Here is a 16,172-nt window from a genome sequence, read left to right on the forward strand (position 1 = left end):
TTTTCATAATATTATTGTTATTCCATCCTTGACTCCACTGTTCAATAGATCAGTGGTAGTCAAGTATGTTCATGATGCTGGACATATTACCAGCAACTGAACTGGACCAAAATCCTTTAAGTATTATATATACTTCTAAATGAGAAGAAATTTGGCTTACTTACAGAACTGGGAATGTCTCTGCATAATATAAGAGCCAGAATATTTTAAATCATCAAGTCATGAGTGGTTCAAGTATTTTCTTTAAACGCTTTACAAGGGCGCTACAATAAAGTCTCTTACAGTTTGGGATGATATAATACGCGTTAAGTGCAGTCCAAGAACAGCTAAAGATTACTGTTATATTACACTGTATTTGAGTTGCCACCTGTATGTAGAATCTATACACCATACTCCAAAAATTGTTGAAAAATGAACATAATATTGGAGATATGTTTCTACAACAATAACAGCGAATAGCAAGTGCATAGCTGACTCTCATCCCAGGTGCATGAGGATGCAACATACAATAAGTGGTCATTACGCCAGATGACAGGAGAAGATGGCAGAATGAAGGAAACAAGTGTGTGATTTCAACAGTGCTACCAGAGTAAGAAGAGAGAGTGCAAAGTATGACAGTTGCAGTTATTATTCTTTTTTACATAGTTAAAAGAATAAACCTTTTTAAAATCTTCCTGTATATTTTACCTGCAGATGAGAGTTTGCTCGTGAAATATGGCAAGTGACATGCTCTTTCCTTAATTTCATACAGTTAATCCAAATTCTAATATTTTACTAATATCTCACAACCATGGCCACAGTTCCAGCTAACACTGAAAAGTCTAAACTATGATGCTGTTTCTCTGACAACAATATTTAAAGTCAACATATAGAAATTCATAAAAGTCTACACATAGAAATTCATTAACAACTTATACAGTACAGCCAGTAGCTTTTAAAACTAGCTCATTTTTAATTGGCACACTTACCATAAACTTCACACTGTATGTATATGGTATAGATAACTTTTGATTTTTCTTCCATTCACTTGGAATTTCCATGGGCTCTTTACTGGAGCAGTCAATTTTGTTACTTGGATGCTTTATACTCCGGGGAGTTACTTTTGCCGCTGTAAGAAAAGATACATTCTTATCAGTAATATCAGTTCCTGTACAATTTTTTCTAATTTTTATCCCTCTTTCTTTGCTGCTTTTGATGAATAGAGGTTGCTAAACACTGATTACAATGATCAAATTCCACTCAGTTTATGCTGATTAGGCTTATCTCATCTTTAAACACAGTGTTTCTAAAATAAATACAGAGTGTTACAAAAAGGTATGGCCAAACTTTCAGGAAACATTCCTCACACACAAATAAAGAAAAGATGTTATGTGGACATGTGTCCGGAAACGCTTAATTTCCATGTTAGAGATCATTTTAGTTTCGTCCACCTACGCTCAATGGAGCACGTTATCATGATTTCATACGGAATACTCTACCTGTGCTGCTAGAACATGTGCCTTTACAAGTACGACACAACATGTGGTCCATGCACAATGGAGCTCCTGCACAATTCAGTCGAAGTGTTCATACGCTTCTCAACAACAGATTCCGTGACCGATGGATTGGTAGAGGTGGACTAATTCCATGGCCTCAACGCTCTCCTGACCTCAACCCTCTCGACTTTCATTTATGGGCGCATTTGAAAGCTCTTGTCTACGCGACGCCGGTACCAAATGTAGAGACTCTTGGTGCTGGTATTGTGGACGGCTGTGATACAATATGCCATTCTCCAGGGCTGCATCAGCGCATCAGGGATTCCATGCGATGGAGGGTGGATGCATGTATCCTCGCTAACGGAGGACATTTTGAACATTTCCTGTAACAAAGTGTTTGAAATCACGCTGGTACGTTCTGTTGCTGTGTGTTTCCATTCCATGATTAATGTGATTTGAAGAGAAGTAATAAAATGAGCTCTAACATGGAAAGTAAGTTTCCGGACACATGTCCACATAACATATTTTCTTTCTTTGTGCGTGAGGAATGTGTCCTGAAAGTTTGGCCGTACCTTTTTGTAACACCCTGTATAAAAAATGAGAGAGCTGGTAGTGAGGGTCATAACAAGCAACTTTCACACAGCAACTCATATCTGCATTCCTTAAAATCCAGCACTATGCATCATGTAATAGTGTCACACACTGCCAGCATGGCAAGCCTACCATACAAGTCGACATATTAGTATGTCTGCAGTGCAATGTTTTCATTTCTTTGTGCCATCAACATAAAAGAGGTGGGGTGGACATTTCATGACATTTAATTGCAAACAGTTACAAAAACTGCTCAAATTACAACCTCCTGCTTAAATGCTTGTCATGCAATGATGTCTGAGGAATTGTCATATCCTTTCAATTTCCCCTGGCAAAGTGGGGTTGTATCTGAGGATGCTACAATTCGTGCTATAAGCTACTCACCTGTCGTAATAGGTGTTTTGTACACAACTGATTTCAGGTGTCTCCACACAAAAAAAATCAAGAGACGTCAAGTGGTGGGAGGGTGCAGGCCATGCCACTGGCCCATCACCCCCTATCCAGTTCTCAGCAAAGATCTCATCCAAATGATTTTGCACAGCATGAGCTAAGTGTGCAATGCACCATTATGTTGGTACCAGACGCGCTGTCACAGGTTAAGGGGGACATGTTCCAATAACTCTGCAGTGTTTCCCTCAAGAAGATTAAGTATCCATTTGTGTTCAGTCGTTGGGGGAGTAAGTATGGACCAATCAGATTATTATCTACCAAATCAACCCAAACATAAGACTACAAAGTGCTCTTGGTGACAACAAACAAAGAAGGCATGTGGATTTTCATAGGCTTATGAATGCTAATTGTGATTGTTCAACACACCTCCCCCACAAAGGATGCCTCATTCGTAAAAAATACAAAGTGTGGGGATTCAGGTTGACTGGCACACTTCTCCATAAACCACCGACAGAAGTCAGTGACACAGAAAATCTTCTCAGTTAGGGAATTGAACTTTTTGAAGGTGGTAAGGGCACAAATCACCTTCATTCCAAACACACAAGAACAGGGAATGACTTGCATCCACATCTCAGGCAACACTCTGTGAGATTGTTGTGGGTGTGTTTTGTAGTAGTGCTAATGCCTCCTATTCAAACTCTGGTGTAATCACTGTGCATTGACAACCACATTCATCCACCCTTCACACCTGTATCACAAAATGAATGCATTGGGTTTCGATATAGGCCTTAAATTTACATATGCCATTACAACACCTTTTCGATGGACACTCACCTTAACAGCACCTGTCTCTCTTTGGGACCTGTAGATGGCAGTGAACATTCATGGATCTGGCACTTGACGACTCAGAAACCGTTGAATGTAAAATACATTTCCCTCCACCATCCCATAAGCACAGCGGACATGTGCCCTTTCCTCCCATGAAAAGCTCTCTATTTCCTGTCTGCTCCACACAGTAGCAAACACAAGAGTGTTCCCGTTTCTTGATACACTGACGCAGGGCAAACCAGACACTGCATATGTCCAAGTGCCGCCCTCTATGCGGCATCGTATCAAACAGGCATTTGTAGCACCAAACACAATGCTTTCGCATCCCAGCAATTACAGAAGAAACTCTGCAGTGTTGTCCTGCCTGCAATACTTACTACCATTTCGACACTGATGGTGGGTTGTATGCCTATCTTACCAGCAGTGTGTGATGCTACTAAATGAAACCTTAAAGCAAACACTAAGGGATGCAGACATAGGTTGCTACGTGAAAGTTGCTTGTTATGACCCACTCTATCTGCCCTCTCATTTTTTACATCCGTTTTAGAAACATCTTGTATGAATCAAACATAAGCACTTCTTACCATCACTCAGTATTCTGTCCCACAACCACTGAAAATGGGGCATACAGTTGGATTTTGCAAAGCTTTGGATAGGAACTGATAATTAGTGATGGAATAGGATTATACATTTACTTGCATGTAAATTACAATTGAAACATTATTCAAAATAAAATATTTGCTTCTGGTGCACTACCATAATATTGTGGTGTGTGCATGCGCGCACGCGTGTGTGTGTGTGGGGGGGGGGGGCCACTCGCGCCAAAAATTTAATTTTACTTTCAATGGAGAAGACGTTGCATTGAACTAATGAAGTGACAAAAGAAAGAATAAACGCACCATCAACACTAAACCCATTAAAGGTTCAGTACTTACTAATTTAGAAAAAATGGTGGGAGAAGAAATAAACTACCCTTGCACTGAACTGATGTGATTTTAGGAAACTGTGAGATATAAGAAAGGAGGGCCAGACTTTGAATCTGTTATTCCTGAATGCAAGTCTCTGTTCTCTGCATGTTGCATTTTTATTTGACATTTTATACTCATTAATGAGTCAATGAAGTATGTCATATTTTAAGTCAGTGAAAAACATCACATTGTTTTGCTACTGAATCGGCAAATATGTTTTGAAAGTACTAAAGAAAGCCATTTTACTTCAACAGTTTCAAAATGAAGCTCACAGAGCATTAACATTCAAAAAGAATTATCCGCAAATGGCTATAATCATCAATTACTGCACCATTTTTTGGCTGTTCCATACTGACAAACACAGGAAAATACTGAGGCTGTTGTTAAGTATCTACTGTAACTTGTACTCAGAATCACACAAACAACAAAGTATTAAAGGTGATGCACAAAATTTCTTGAGTACATAAAATACCCACAAGAGCAATTTTCAATGATTCAGTAAAACACGCAATAAAAGTACTGCCCAATCACTTAGTGGTTCATTTCCCATTTGAAACCTAGCAGCAATGAATAATGCCAGCCTGACAGGCATAGCTGAAAAATATTTGTGACAAGTATGACATGATTATTTAAGACTGAGAACTACTTACAGATAATTCTGCCAGCTTTATCCTGGTAACCAATGTCCCAATCCATTCCTTCAGGACTGTGGTAAGTGATTTGCAAATCAACATGGTTGAAAATATAGTGTGCTTTTCTGTTAGTCTGCATATTCTGAAGGTAAAAGTAAGCTTTGTTTAGATGACCGAACAGAAAAATACGAAAAAAGGCAAATGAAATCTAAGAACAGTGAATGTACAAAAATGCTAATACTTTGTGACGTAGAGCTATTCTATGTACTATATTAGAGGAACATAAATATTACAATCATGCTGAAATTATTTTTATATCCACACTTTTGAAAGAATCAACACAAACTGCAAATAAAAATAAACCTTCGATTTGAGAACTACTGTACACCTTTGTAGGTCACCTACAGCATTGTCCAAAAGTCCTTTTACTCCCAAGATCTTTCATATGGATGTTACCTTTCATGTGCCAATGTGATTTCATTATGAGTATTTTGCATGATTTCTTTTTCAAAACATTTTCCACATTGTAACACATGCTAGGTGGACCTTCCACCATAGATCTGTAATACTGGTGACTAAATTAGTATTTAGTTGATAACCTGGTAGACCAAACTGGGGAACATACCTCTTAGGTTTCCCCCGTCAGCTCACTGAAAACTTCTGCACAATACGCAGCAGAATTCCTTCACTTTGTCTACTATTACAGTCATCCTCACGTTTGACATTACATTATCATTAACCTCATTTCTTTCGCCTTTCTTTTATTTGCTCTCAAGCTACATTCTGTTCATTCCCGTCGATACACCCTATAATTCTTCCTCTTTTTCACTAAAGACAGCAACATTATCAATGAATGTAATCGCTCATATTCTTTAATCCGGAATTTCAATCCCACTCGTAAACCTTTCTTTAATTTCCCACGTTACTACTTTGATGTACATGTTGAACAGAAGGGGAAGGATTACATCTTTCTTAATACAAGCATTTACCCCATGGTCTTCTAGTTTTATTATTCCCTCTTGGTTCTTGTACATATAGTGTGTTACGCATTTTCCCTATACATACACCTATTTTTCTCAGAATGACAGTATCTCAATTTGTCTACATCTTGCCCCCATGATCAAGCGCAACACCAGAACCACCCCTCTTGTGCCTTAGTAAACAAAGGCAAAAAATTAAGTTCGAAGCTGAGTTTCATAAAGTCCACCTCTGACTTCAATGCACTTCGAAATTCTCTTGACAACACCACGTGTAGTAATTCTGGGGTCATATTGGCATTCTTTGACGAGGGCAGCCTATTCATAATCAAGCGAACAACTATGTTCACTTTTCCTTTGTAGACTTTGCCTTACAACCATCCCCACTGGCAAAAATCCGAAGGGCTGTGGTTTGGGAGCCATGGTGCCCAAGAAAAATGGCAACTTCTACCAATCCTTCTTCGGGGGATCATTAGACTTAGATGATACAACGTGATGAATAAAATGTACAGTGGCCCCACTGTGCAGGAAGAAGACACACATCCTTGAAGCCAAAGGAATCTCTTCAAATAATTATGTGTATTCAAGGCGTTTTGCGGCCTTTATATAGTTGATAAATGACATTCTATTTGTTTATAATAGAAGGAAACATTCCATGAAGGAAAAATATACCTAAAAACAAAGATAATGTGACTTACCAAATGAAAGTGCTGGCAGGTCGACAGACACACAAACGAACACAAACATACACACAAAATTCAAGCTTTCGCAACAAACTGTTGCCTCATCAGGAAAGAGGGAAGGAGAGGGAAAGACGAAAGGATGTGGGTTTTAAGGGAGTGGGTAAGGAGTCATTCCAGTCCCGGGAGCGGAAAGACTTACCTTATGGGGAAAAAAAGGACGGGTATACACTCGCACACACACACATATCCATCCACACATATACAGACACAAGCAGACATATTTGTCTTACAACATATTGTCTGCTTGTGTCTGTATATGTGTGGATGGATATGTGTGTGTGTGCGAGTGTATACCCGTCCTTTTTTTCCCCATAAGGTAAGTCTTTCCGCTCCCGGGACTGGAATGACTCCTTACCCACTCCCTTAAAACCCACATCCTTTCGTCTTTCCCTCTCCTTCCCTCTTTCCTGATGAGGCAACAGTTTGTTGCGAAAGCTTGAATTTTGTGTGTATGTTTGTGTTCGTTTGTGTGTCTGTCGACCTGCCAGCACTATTCTATTTGTTTATAAATACAAGGCTTCTTGTTTTTTATATAGTTTATTTTTTTATATTTTTGTAAAACATCTGCAAAAATTTTTATAAAAGTAAAAGATAAAAACTTCTAAAAATGTAAAATATACGTAAATACTAAACAGTCTTAACACCAAATACACAAAATTACTCACACATTCCAGCTCCTGTAGCATGTAATATGTTTATTACTTTATGTATCTTCTACTGGGCCACTGACAATGAGATACCAGTCCGGTAAATTAAAAACACATACACACACAAATGTTTACCTTCCAATAATGCTGGAAGCTAATTTTCAAGAAAGTCTAGGTAATGGTGCCCTGAAAGACAGCACAGTAACAACAGGCCCGGCTGACTATCATACAGTACAACACAAATACAGAGAAATGTTCTTAAAAATGTGGGCTTTTCTCAGACCACTGATGCGAGTTATGAGTGTTACCAATATTGTCACGAGTGAACATGGCTTCACCAATAAACATTGTTAATGGGGATTACTCAGCGATTTGCAATCAGCCAATAACATAATTCCAATAATCTACCTTCATCTCCTTCTGAAAGCTGTTGAATCAGCTGTAAATGTTGAGAGATGTGCATATGAAATGTCCCTTATATTCTTGTATACGGAATACTGACATTTGTAGAAATTCTGCATGTGCTTGTTAGAAGACCGCGAATTCTAGCAACTGAATAATGCCTTCTACTTCAGTGACACACTGTACATTTGCATCTTCCAATGAGAGAGGGCTGCTGCGCATTGCACAGTTTCACATAGTTATACGAAAATACAAGTAGACACTCTTGACTCTGTTAACCCTGTGGTTACGGAATCTACCACCATATTCTTACAAGCAGCAGCAGTGTTCCCAATACAAAACCTGTGCACAAATATCACGTTAGCATTTGCATAAAAGATACACCAGATTTGGCCAATAAATCACAGTTGAAAATTTTCAGTTATATAAACTCGGGCACAACCTCACAATTTGAACTACAAACAAAAATGACAATAAATAAATAAAACCCATAGCAACTGGAGAACAAACACACTATATTAGAACTTGCATCTATAAGCAGTGGTGTCTCTGTTACCAATAAAAACTGGACACATGTTATGGAAAGTTTTATTCTAATTGGACTATATTACCACCTCCTAAAATACTAAGCATTCCTACTGCAATACCTCAAAGTTCACTGTCATACTGAAGCAATGTTTCAACAAGTTTCAAACTCAAGAGCCATCCTAGTGAGGAGAATGAGTAGGAAATTTAAAACTTTACTCCACGACAATGTTGTTATTCAACTGACAACCCAATAAAACTGCATCAGCTGGAACATTCATTTACTACATTAGCAGCCCCTTAAAATAATTCACTTCCTGCTTGTACACAAAAAATGTGAGCATAATGGTATCTCTGAGTGGGTGAAGGAGTACAGTTGTTTTTGAAGCACACACGAGTCACTAAGGGGGAGAGAACAAATTTATGAAAAAAAAAACCATGCTGTTGATAATCATGAAGTCCTTTAAGACACGCCACCACACTTGCAACATTATCATTTTTGGAGGCTTCAGGTCTTTAATATACGTCATTACACATTTACTTCCAATATTATCCTCTATGTATTGTGTGTATGAATATGTATGTGGTGCTACAGAAGAATGCTGAAGATTAGATGGGTAGATCACATAACTAATGAGGAGGTATTGATTAGAATTGGAGAGAAGAGAAATTTGTGGCACAACTTGACTAGAAGAATGGATCGGTTGGTAGGGCATATTCTGAGGCATCAAGGGATCACCAATTTAGTATTGGAGGTCAGTGTGGAGGGTAAAAATCGTAGAGGGAGACCAAGAGCTGAATACACTAAACAGATTCAGAAGTATGTAGGTTGCAGTAGGTTCTGGGAGATGAAGAAGCTTGCACAGGATAGAGTAGCATGGAGAGCTGCATCAAACCAGTCTCTGGACTGAAGACCACAAAAACAACATGTATTGTTCTAAAAAGTATCAAACTACGGAAATTCCAGTTTGGAATACCAAGAATGTAGGAAAAGAGATTGCAATTTACCATAAAGATGACGCATTAAGTTGCAGACAGGCAACATTAAAGCATGCTCACACACAAGCTTGCAGTCAAAGCCTTCATAAGAAAAAGAAAGAGAAATGCACACTATTCATACACACAAGCAAGCACTCCACACACACACACACACACACACACACACACACACACACACACAAACACGACTGCCAACTCCGGCAGATCTGACCAGAATGCAGCTGTCATGTGAAGTGAAAACAGCAATCTGGAGGGAACAGGGAAGGAGAAGAGGAAGGGATATAAGTGTATGGGTGAGGGAAGAGAGGAGTCCTGTTTGGCAGAGTGTGCAGGGACTAAACTGCCAACAGGCACAGCGTCAGGAGGTAGTTGGGCAGGAAGGTGGGGAAAACACAGCAAAAAAGAAGAGGAACAGGGAAAGATGAGTGGGTGCATTCGCAGTGGGTAGCAAACAAAGAGGGTGGGTGGTGAAAATGATGAGTTGGTAAGATCCGGGGATGGAAACAGTTGGATGGAGGGTGTAGGGACGATATGTTATTGTAGGTCGAGACCTGGATAATTACAGGAGCAGAGAATGCATTGTAAGGATAACTCCCATCTGCACAGTTCAGAGAAGCTGGTGGTGGAGGGGAAGATCCAGATGGCTCATGTAGTCAGCTCCTGATGCTGCAGCTGTTGGCAGTCTAGTACCTGCATACTATGCCAGACAGTGACCCTCTCTCCTACCCACACAATGGCATCCCATCCCCTTCACTGCCTCCTCCAGATTGTTGCTTCCATTCCAAGTGACAGTTGCACTCTGGTCCAGGCTGACAGAGTTGGTGGTCATGTGTGTAAGAGGTGTGGTTTCCTCATTGTGAGAACGGTGAGTGGTCCTCTTTCTTTTTCTGATGAAGGCTATGGCATAAAACTTATGTGTAAGTGTCTCTTAATAGAGCCTGTCTGCAACTAAATGTGTCATCTTTATGGTAAATTGCAATCTATCTTCTCCTACATTGCCTAAGTTAAGTATTTTAGAGTTAGAGTTGTTACTTGGATAGAATTCTAATTAATAAGGTGTAACTGACAAATCAAATCTTGTGACTGTCCTGCTGACTATGCTATCAAGCAGTATGCAGGTGTGACACACAAATCTACCACTTTGCTTTGAACACTCCATATTTGGCTAAATAGTGTTTCCACACTGATTACCATATCTGGACTTCAGAGCCTTCTTTAAATTACATTTTTACTACAGTATCTGGCCAACATTATCTTGCTTCTCAACTGAACTCCCCGTATTGCTTTATCATTTCACTGCTCCGAAAGACTGTTGCACACCAAGCCTGAATAGGTCATAAGCCAAGAGAAGACAGCAAATAAAAATTCCATCACAGCTGTAATTTAGTCCATAAAAATTAACCTGGTCAATACACAACTAGGTGAAGTGTAAGGTGTTGTTGAAGAAACAATACAACCTAACTCAGTTTTGTAGTTTTCCATTTCACGTCAGTTGGCATCATTGACTCTCAGAGCACCAGCCATTACTGGCAAAATGAAAAATTTTTAATTCTTTACAAAGAAAATGAAGCTAAAAGAACGCCAAGTAACTTTAAATAAGAAAAATGGGTGTACATTTCATGTAACTGCAACCAACTGAAAGACCATGCAGTTGCAGCAAACAGCATAAATGCAAAAGCACACACAACTGTAGCACAGTATTATTGCTTATTATGTATCTCTCTGTATTTGAAAGAAGTTCTTCAGTCATAGCTACAGTTCACGGAAATGAACGTGGTTTCACAAAACGATCTTTTTATCAAAGAACAAATTGTTGCTAAACATAAAGCAGAGCACAAATGTAGAGGTTCTTTCCTGCGAACAACTTACAGCAGTACGACAATTATCTATGTTACACTACAATTATCTACACTACATAAAAATGGCCTAACAAAATTACAAAAATTTTAGCTACTTTACTTCAACCCATAAGATGATATTAATTGCAATATAAATCAGAAAGGTGCACTACAGTGATTTCTGCCAAAGATTTTAGAATATCAACTTAACTGTTGGTTCTAGTGGGGACATAAAAAGGAAATTTAGTCCTTTCCTGAAGACTGAAAGAAAACACAAAAAAAAGAGAATACTTGGATAGGCATACATTGAATACAAGACGAAGTTGAAAATTACTCTTAATACTTCACGAGTGCATTGAAAACTAGATCCAGCATGCTCTTGAAAGTTTTGTCAGAAATCCATTCAAGAAAGTATTTTCACGAGTTTTTTTCTGGTACAGGCAGACAGTACTCAACACTTTCTGGAAAATGTGTTATGGGATCAGTATCTCTTAGTTGTCACAGTGGTTATCCTATTCAGCAAACATATGAGAATGTAAATGGTTAAAAAAAACGGCATTCCATCAGGAAATGGCAGGCAGCCAAAGGTTGAGTGGTGGGGGAGCACCACTTAACAAATGGCAATGGCTAAAAAGACAGTGCCCAATACACAGTATAACTAAAATGATCTCCTCATGGTGAGATGGCTGACAGTTCGTCGAAGCCACTGGGAGAGGCTTAACAACCTGAAGTTTGTTCCCATGAAGGGAGAACCAGTGGTGATGCCAAGGTAACACCACCTCCTGACAGGTATCATCAGAGGGAAAGTAACAACTAGTGGGCTGAGGTTTGAGGACTGCAGCCTTGGCAGCAGGGTCAGTGTCCTCGTTTTCCATCAGACTGGCGTGACCAGAAACTCGCATAAACATCACAGTGGCTCCATCAAGAGTGAGTAAGTGACAGCTTTCCTGGAATTGTTGAACTAAGGAATGGATAGTGTACAGCATGCAGAGGCTTTGAAGGGCACAGAGTGTCGGAGCAGATGACACAATTGAAAAACCTGTGTCGCCAGATGTACTGCATGACCTAATACAGGGCAACGAGCTCAGCTGTAAACACTGAGCAGTGTTCCAGAAGCCAATACTGAAAAATGTCGGTGCCAATGACTAAGGCTCACCTGACACCACAGTCAGTCTGAGAGCCACCATTCTACACAAAGGTTCCATTGTGAAGTTTTTTCCGAAGGTCATGAAACTGAAGATGATAGAGGAGGCTGGAGTAGTGTCCTTAGGAAGTGAATGAAGGCCAAGGCGAACAAGGATCACCACATGAAACCAAGGTGATGAAGGGTTAACACCCACCAAGAAAGTTGCAGGTAGTGTGAAGTTAAGCTGCCAAAGCAACAGCCAGAAGCAAACTACAGGAAGTAACTGAGAAGAGGGATGTACTCCATATTGGCTATCATAGGAGTCATCGAAAAAGGAGGCATAGGATCGGTGGCCATGATGGCAAACGGCATGCATATCTGCTGAGGGGAAGTCACGGTGACAGGACATCGGTAGTTTGACAGCTTCTGCATACAGGCTCTCAACTGCGCTAGAGTAAAAGGCAGCAGTGGCCACACAGATGCCATGATGGTGGTTAGTACTGAGATGGCGTAACAGGGAAGGACATGCAGACGTGTGAACGAAACACCCATAGTCTAGTTTCAAACAGATAAGGGACCGGTACAAACGGAGGAGTGGTTCGATCTGCTGCTCAGGAAGTACCATTGAGGGCACATAGGACATTTAGGGACTTCCTATAGCAGGCCGACAGGTAAGACATGTGGCAGGACTAAGAAACTTTCCTATCAAGCATGAACCTCAGGAATTTTGTAGTTTCAACAAATGAAAGAGCAACGGGCCCAAGATGTAAAGACAGTGGAAGAAACCAATTGCACTGCCAAAAATTCATACAAGTGGTTTTGTCAGTGGAAAAATGAAAGCCAGTGTCAATGCTCCTTGAGAAAACACAATCAAGTCATTGCTGATGATGCCTCTCAATGAGTCAGGTCCATAGAGAACTGCAATAGACGGCAAAATCGTCAAGAAAAAGGGAGCTAGAGATGCCTGGTGGGAGACAGGCCATTTCAGGGTTAATGGCGACAGCAAAGAGGACAATGCTCAGGACGGAACTCTGAAGTACACCTTTTTCCTGGATAAAGGTGTCTGACTAAGCAGAACCCAAACATACCTTGAAAACTTGGTCTTTTAAAAATTCCTGAATAAAATGGGGCAGGCGGCCACAGAAGCCCCATGTGTATTGTGTATGGAGAATACCATTCCTTCAGCACGTGTCGTAGGCATTCTCCAAATCGAAAAACATGGCCAGTGTCTGGGATTTCTGCAGAAAACCATTCATGAAATGGGTGGACAACGTTACAAAATGGTCAACTGCAGAACAGCGTACTCAAAATCCACACTGTGCAGTGGTTAGTAAATTACGAGACTCAAGCCACCATACCAGCTGGGCATGAATCACCTTGCAAACAAAGCTGGTGAGAGAAATGGGGCAGTAGCTAGAAGGAAGGTGTTTGTCTTTACCATGGTTAGGTATAGGTATGACAGTGGCTTCACACCAGTGTCTGGGAAACATGCCCTCTGCCCTGATGCAGTTGTACGCATGAAGCAAAAAGTGCCTGCCCGCAAGAGAAAGGTGCTTCAACATCTGAATGTGAAAATCGTATGGCCCTAGGGTGGAGGATCAGGATGAAGTGAGATCATGATCTATCTCCCTCATAGTAAAGGCAGGATTGTAACACTCACGATTCTGAGAAGAGAAGGATATCACCCGAGCCGCCTCTGCTCGTTTCCAATGGAGGAAGGCAGTGTGATAATGGGAGGAACTCGAAAGCTCTGCAAAATGGTGGCCCAAGGTGTTTGAGATAGCAATAGGGTCCACAATGACATCATCTGCTACTGTCAGGCCAGAAATTGGGGAATGGATCTTGGTCCCACAATCCATCCTAGGATGACGGTTAAAAATGCAGACAGCACATCTCTGAGTGCGAATTGCATCGCAGTACGCCTCAGTCCACCAAGGGACCAGGACAGGGCATGGTACCGAGGAAGTGTGAGGAATGGAAGGTTCTGCAGCAGTAAGGATAACATTTGTAAGATATTCTATCTCGTCATCACAACTGGGGAAATGTCATTCTATGAAGGTCGCCAGGAAGGAGTAAAGCTTCCAGCCAGCCTTTGTAAGCTGCCAATTGGGTGTGCACCCAGGTGGGGTAGGAATTAGCAAACAGATAGCACTTGGGAAATGGTCGCTCAAGTATGTGTCAGACAACAGACTACTCAAGACGATGGGCAAGCCGTGAAGTGTGGAAGGACAGGTCCAACTGAGAATAGGTATGCGTAGAGTCTGAAAGGAAGATGAGTGCTCCTGTGTTAAGGCAGAGGAGGTTGAGTTGATTAAGAAGGTCAGCCAAGAGGGCACCTCTCGGACAGGTTCTGGGAGAGCCCCAAAGGGGATGGTGTGCTTAAAGTCACCAAGCAGCAGAAAGAGGTGAGGTAGCTGTCCAATAAAGTGGAGGAAGTCTGCCCTGGAGACATTGAATGACAGAGAGGTGTAAATGGCACAAAGGTAGAAGGTCAAGTGAGGAAGGAAAAGGCGAACTGCAACAGCATGAAGGCGGATAGTCAGGGAGATGAGTTGACTATGAACGTCATCCCATATGAGCAGCACAAAGCACCCAGGAGATGGAATGCTGTATTCGGTGGGAAGGTCAAAATAGACCAGGAAGAAATGCGAGACCTCAAAGTGGTCGTAAAGATGTTATTCTGTTTCCTGAAGGCAGACAACAAGTGATTCTGAGATTCTAAGAGTAGCCATAAATCCTCTTTGTTGGATCAAAGACCGCAAACGTTCCATTGGAGGAGGGTCACGGCGAGGAAAAAATGAAGGGTGTCACCCCAACGGCTGATGAGTGCCAGACTTCGAAAACTCGCTGTTACAGGGCACAGAGGCAGGAGGATCCTGCTGCATGCGGTATGCAGAAGTGCTGGCATTCTCCTTCTGTTGGCCTGCGGGGTCCAGGGCAGAAAAATGGATGGTGGTGCGCACTGGCAACATGGAGATTGGCTGGGCGAGGATATCACATGATAACACCATCGAAGAGGATCTTCGAATGGGTGAAGGAGAAGACCATTTGCCTTTGTTTGACTTCTTGGAGCCTTTCCAGCTGGCAAAGGAAGACTCAGACATTGGTTCACTGGAGGGACATAGGAAGTCTTTAGGGAGTATTCCTTGTGTCATTTCCAGCCTGCCAGTTGTGCAGCTGGTGACTTCAATCCGTGAGACGAAAGTTTGGTGAAGTGTTGCACAGCTGGAGGAGGAGATGGGGACACTACCATGATGGTGGGCGATTTCACAACTGCGGTGCTAAATTCGATGTTGCATGTCCATGTTATCTGTGACGCAAGAACACTACTGTGTGTGCCAAATAGTAGAACACAGCGTTTCCGATTAACCAACAACTTGTGAGCGACTGAGTAAGGCACTTTTTCCTTCACTTGGATCTCCTGGACACCCTGCTCATGGAGATATATGCGACAATAGTGAGAGGTGGCAGCATGGTCATCACTGCAATTGATGCAGTGGGGAGGAGGAGGAGGCAGAAAATCGCTCTCGCGAGCATCCCTACCACAGGTTACACAATTGGCTGGGTGTCAACAGGACTTTCGACTGTGGTTACAACAATGACAATGGTAGCAGCACATTGGGTTCTGAATATACGGTCTGACTGTGGTAACTTCATAACCTGCTTTGACCTTTGACGGAAGAATCACTATATCAAAAGAGAGAAAGAGAGTGTGTGTGGGCACTAAGGAGGCCTCTACATTTTTCATCACCCAATGCAACGATACCCTGATCAGAGAGGTATGTTTGGATTCCTGCCTCGGTCAGACCATTGAGCACCCTAGTGTAAATAACACCACAGGAAGAATTCAGCATTGGATGGGCCTCGACACAAACAGAATAGCCATGGAAGAGCGAAGGTGCAGGCAGTTGTTGTGTTTTATAATCAGAAGTAGTCTCCAAAAGCAAAGTGCCATAGTGTAAACGAAAGCAGGATTTCACAGGGCCAGCAATTGCATCAACATCTTTCTGAATAATAAACAGACTTACTGT

The 16,172-nt window shown here is 41.3% G+C and overlaps 1 protein-coding gene across 1 annotated transcript in view; it reads right to left on the reverse strand.

Moving 5' to 3' along the window:
* Window positions 1-16,172, reverse strand: part of LOC126190689 (transmembrane 9 superfamily member 2) — a 127,378-nt gene that overhangs the window by 62,593 nt on the left and 48,613 nt on the right. The window contains exons 6-7 of the mRNA XM_049931149.1: window positions 4,903-5,026; window positions 969-1,108 (exon numbers count right to left, since the gene is read on the reverse strand). Coding sequence (XP_049787106.1) covers window positions 969-1,108; window positions 4,903-5,026 — 264 coding nt within the window. The remainder of the gene's footprint in view (window positions 1-968; window positions 1,109-4,902; window positions 5,027-16,172) is intronic.

This window comes from Schistocerca cancellata, chromosome 6 (assembly GCF_023864275.1).
Source record: "Schistocerca cancellata isolate TAMUIC-IGC-003103 chromosome 6, iqSchCanc2.1, whole genome shotgun sequence".
In the NCBI taxonomy this organism is placed as follows: Eukaryota; Metazoa; Arthropoda; class Insecta; order Orthoptera; family Acrididae; genus Schistocerca; species Schistocerca cancellata.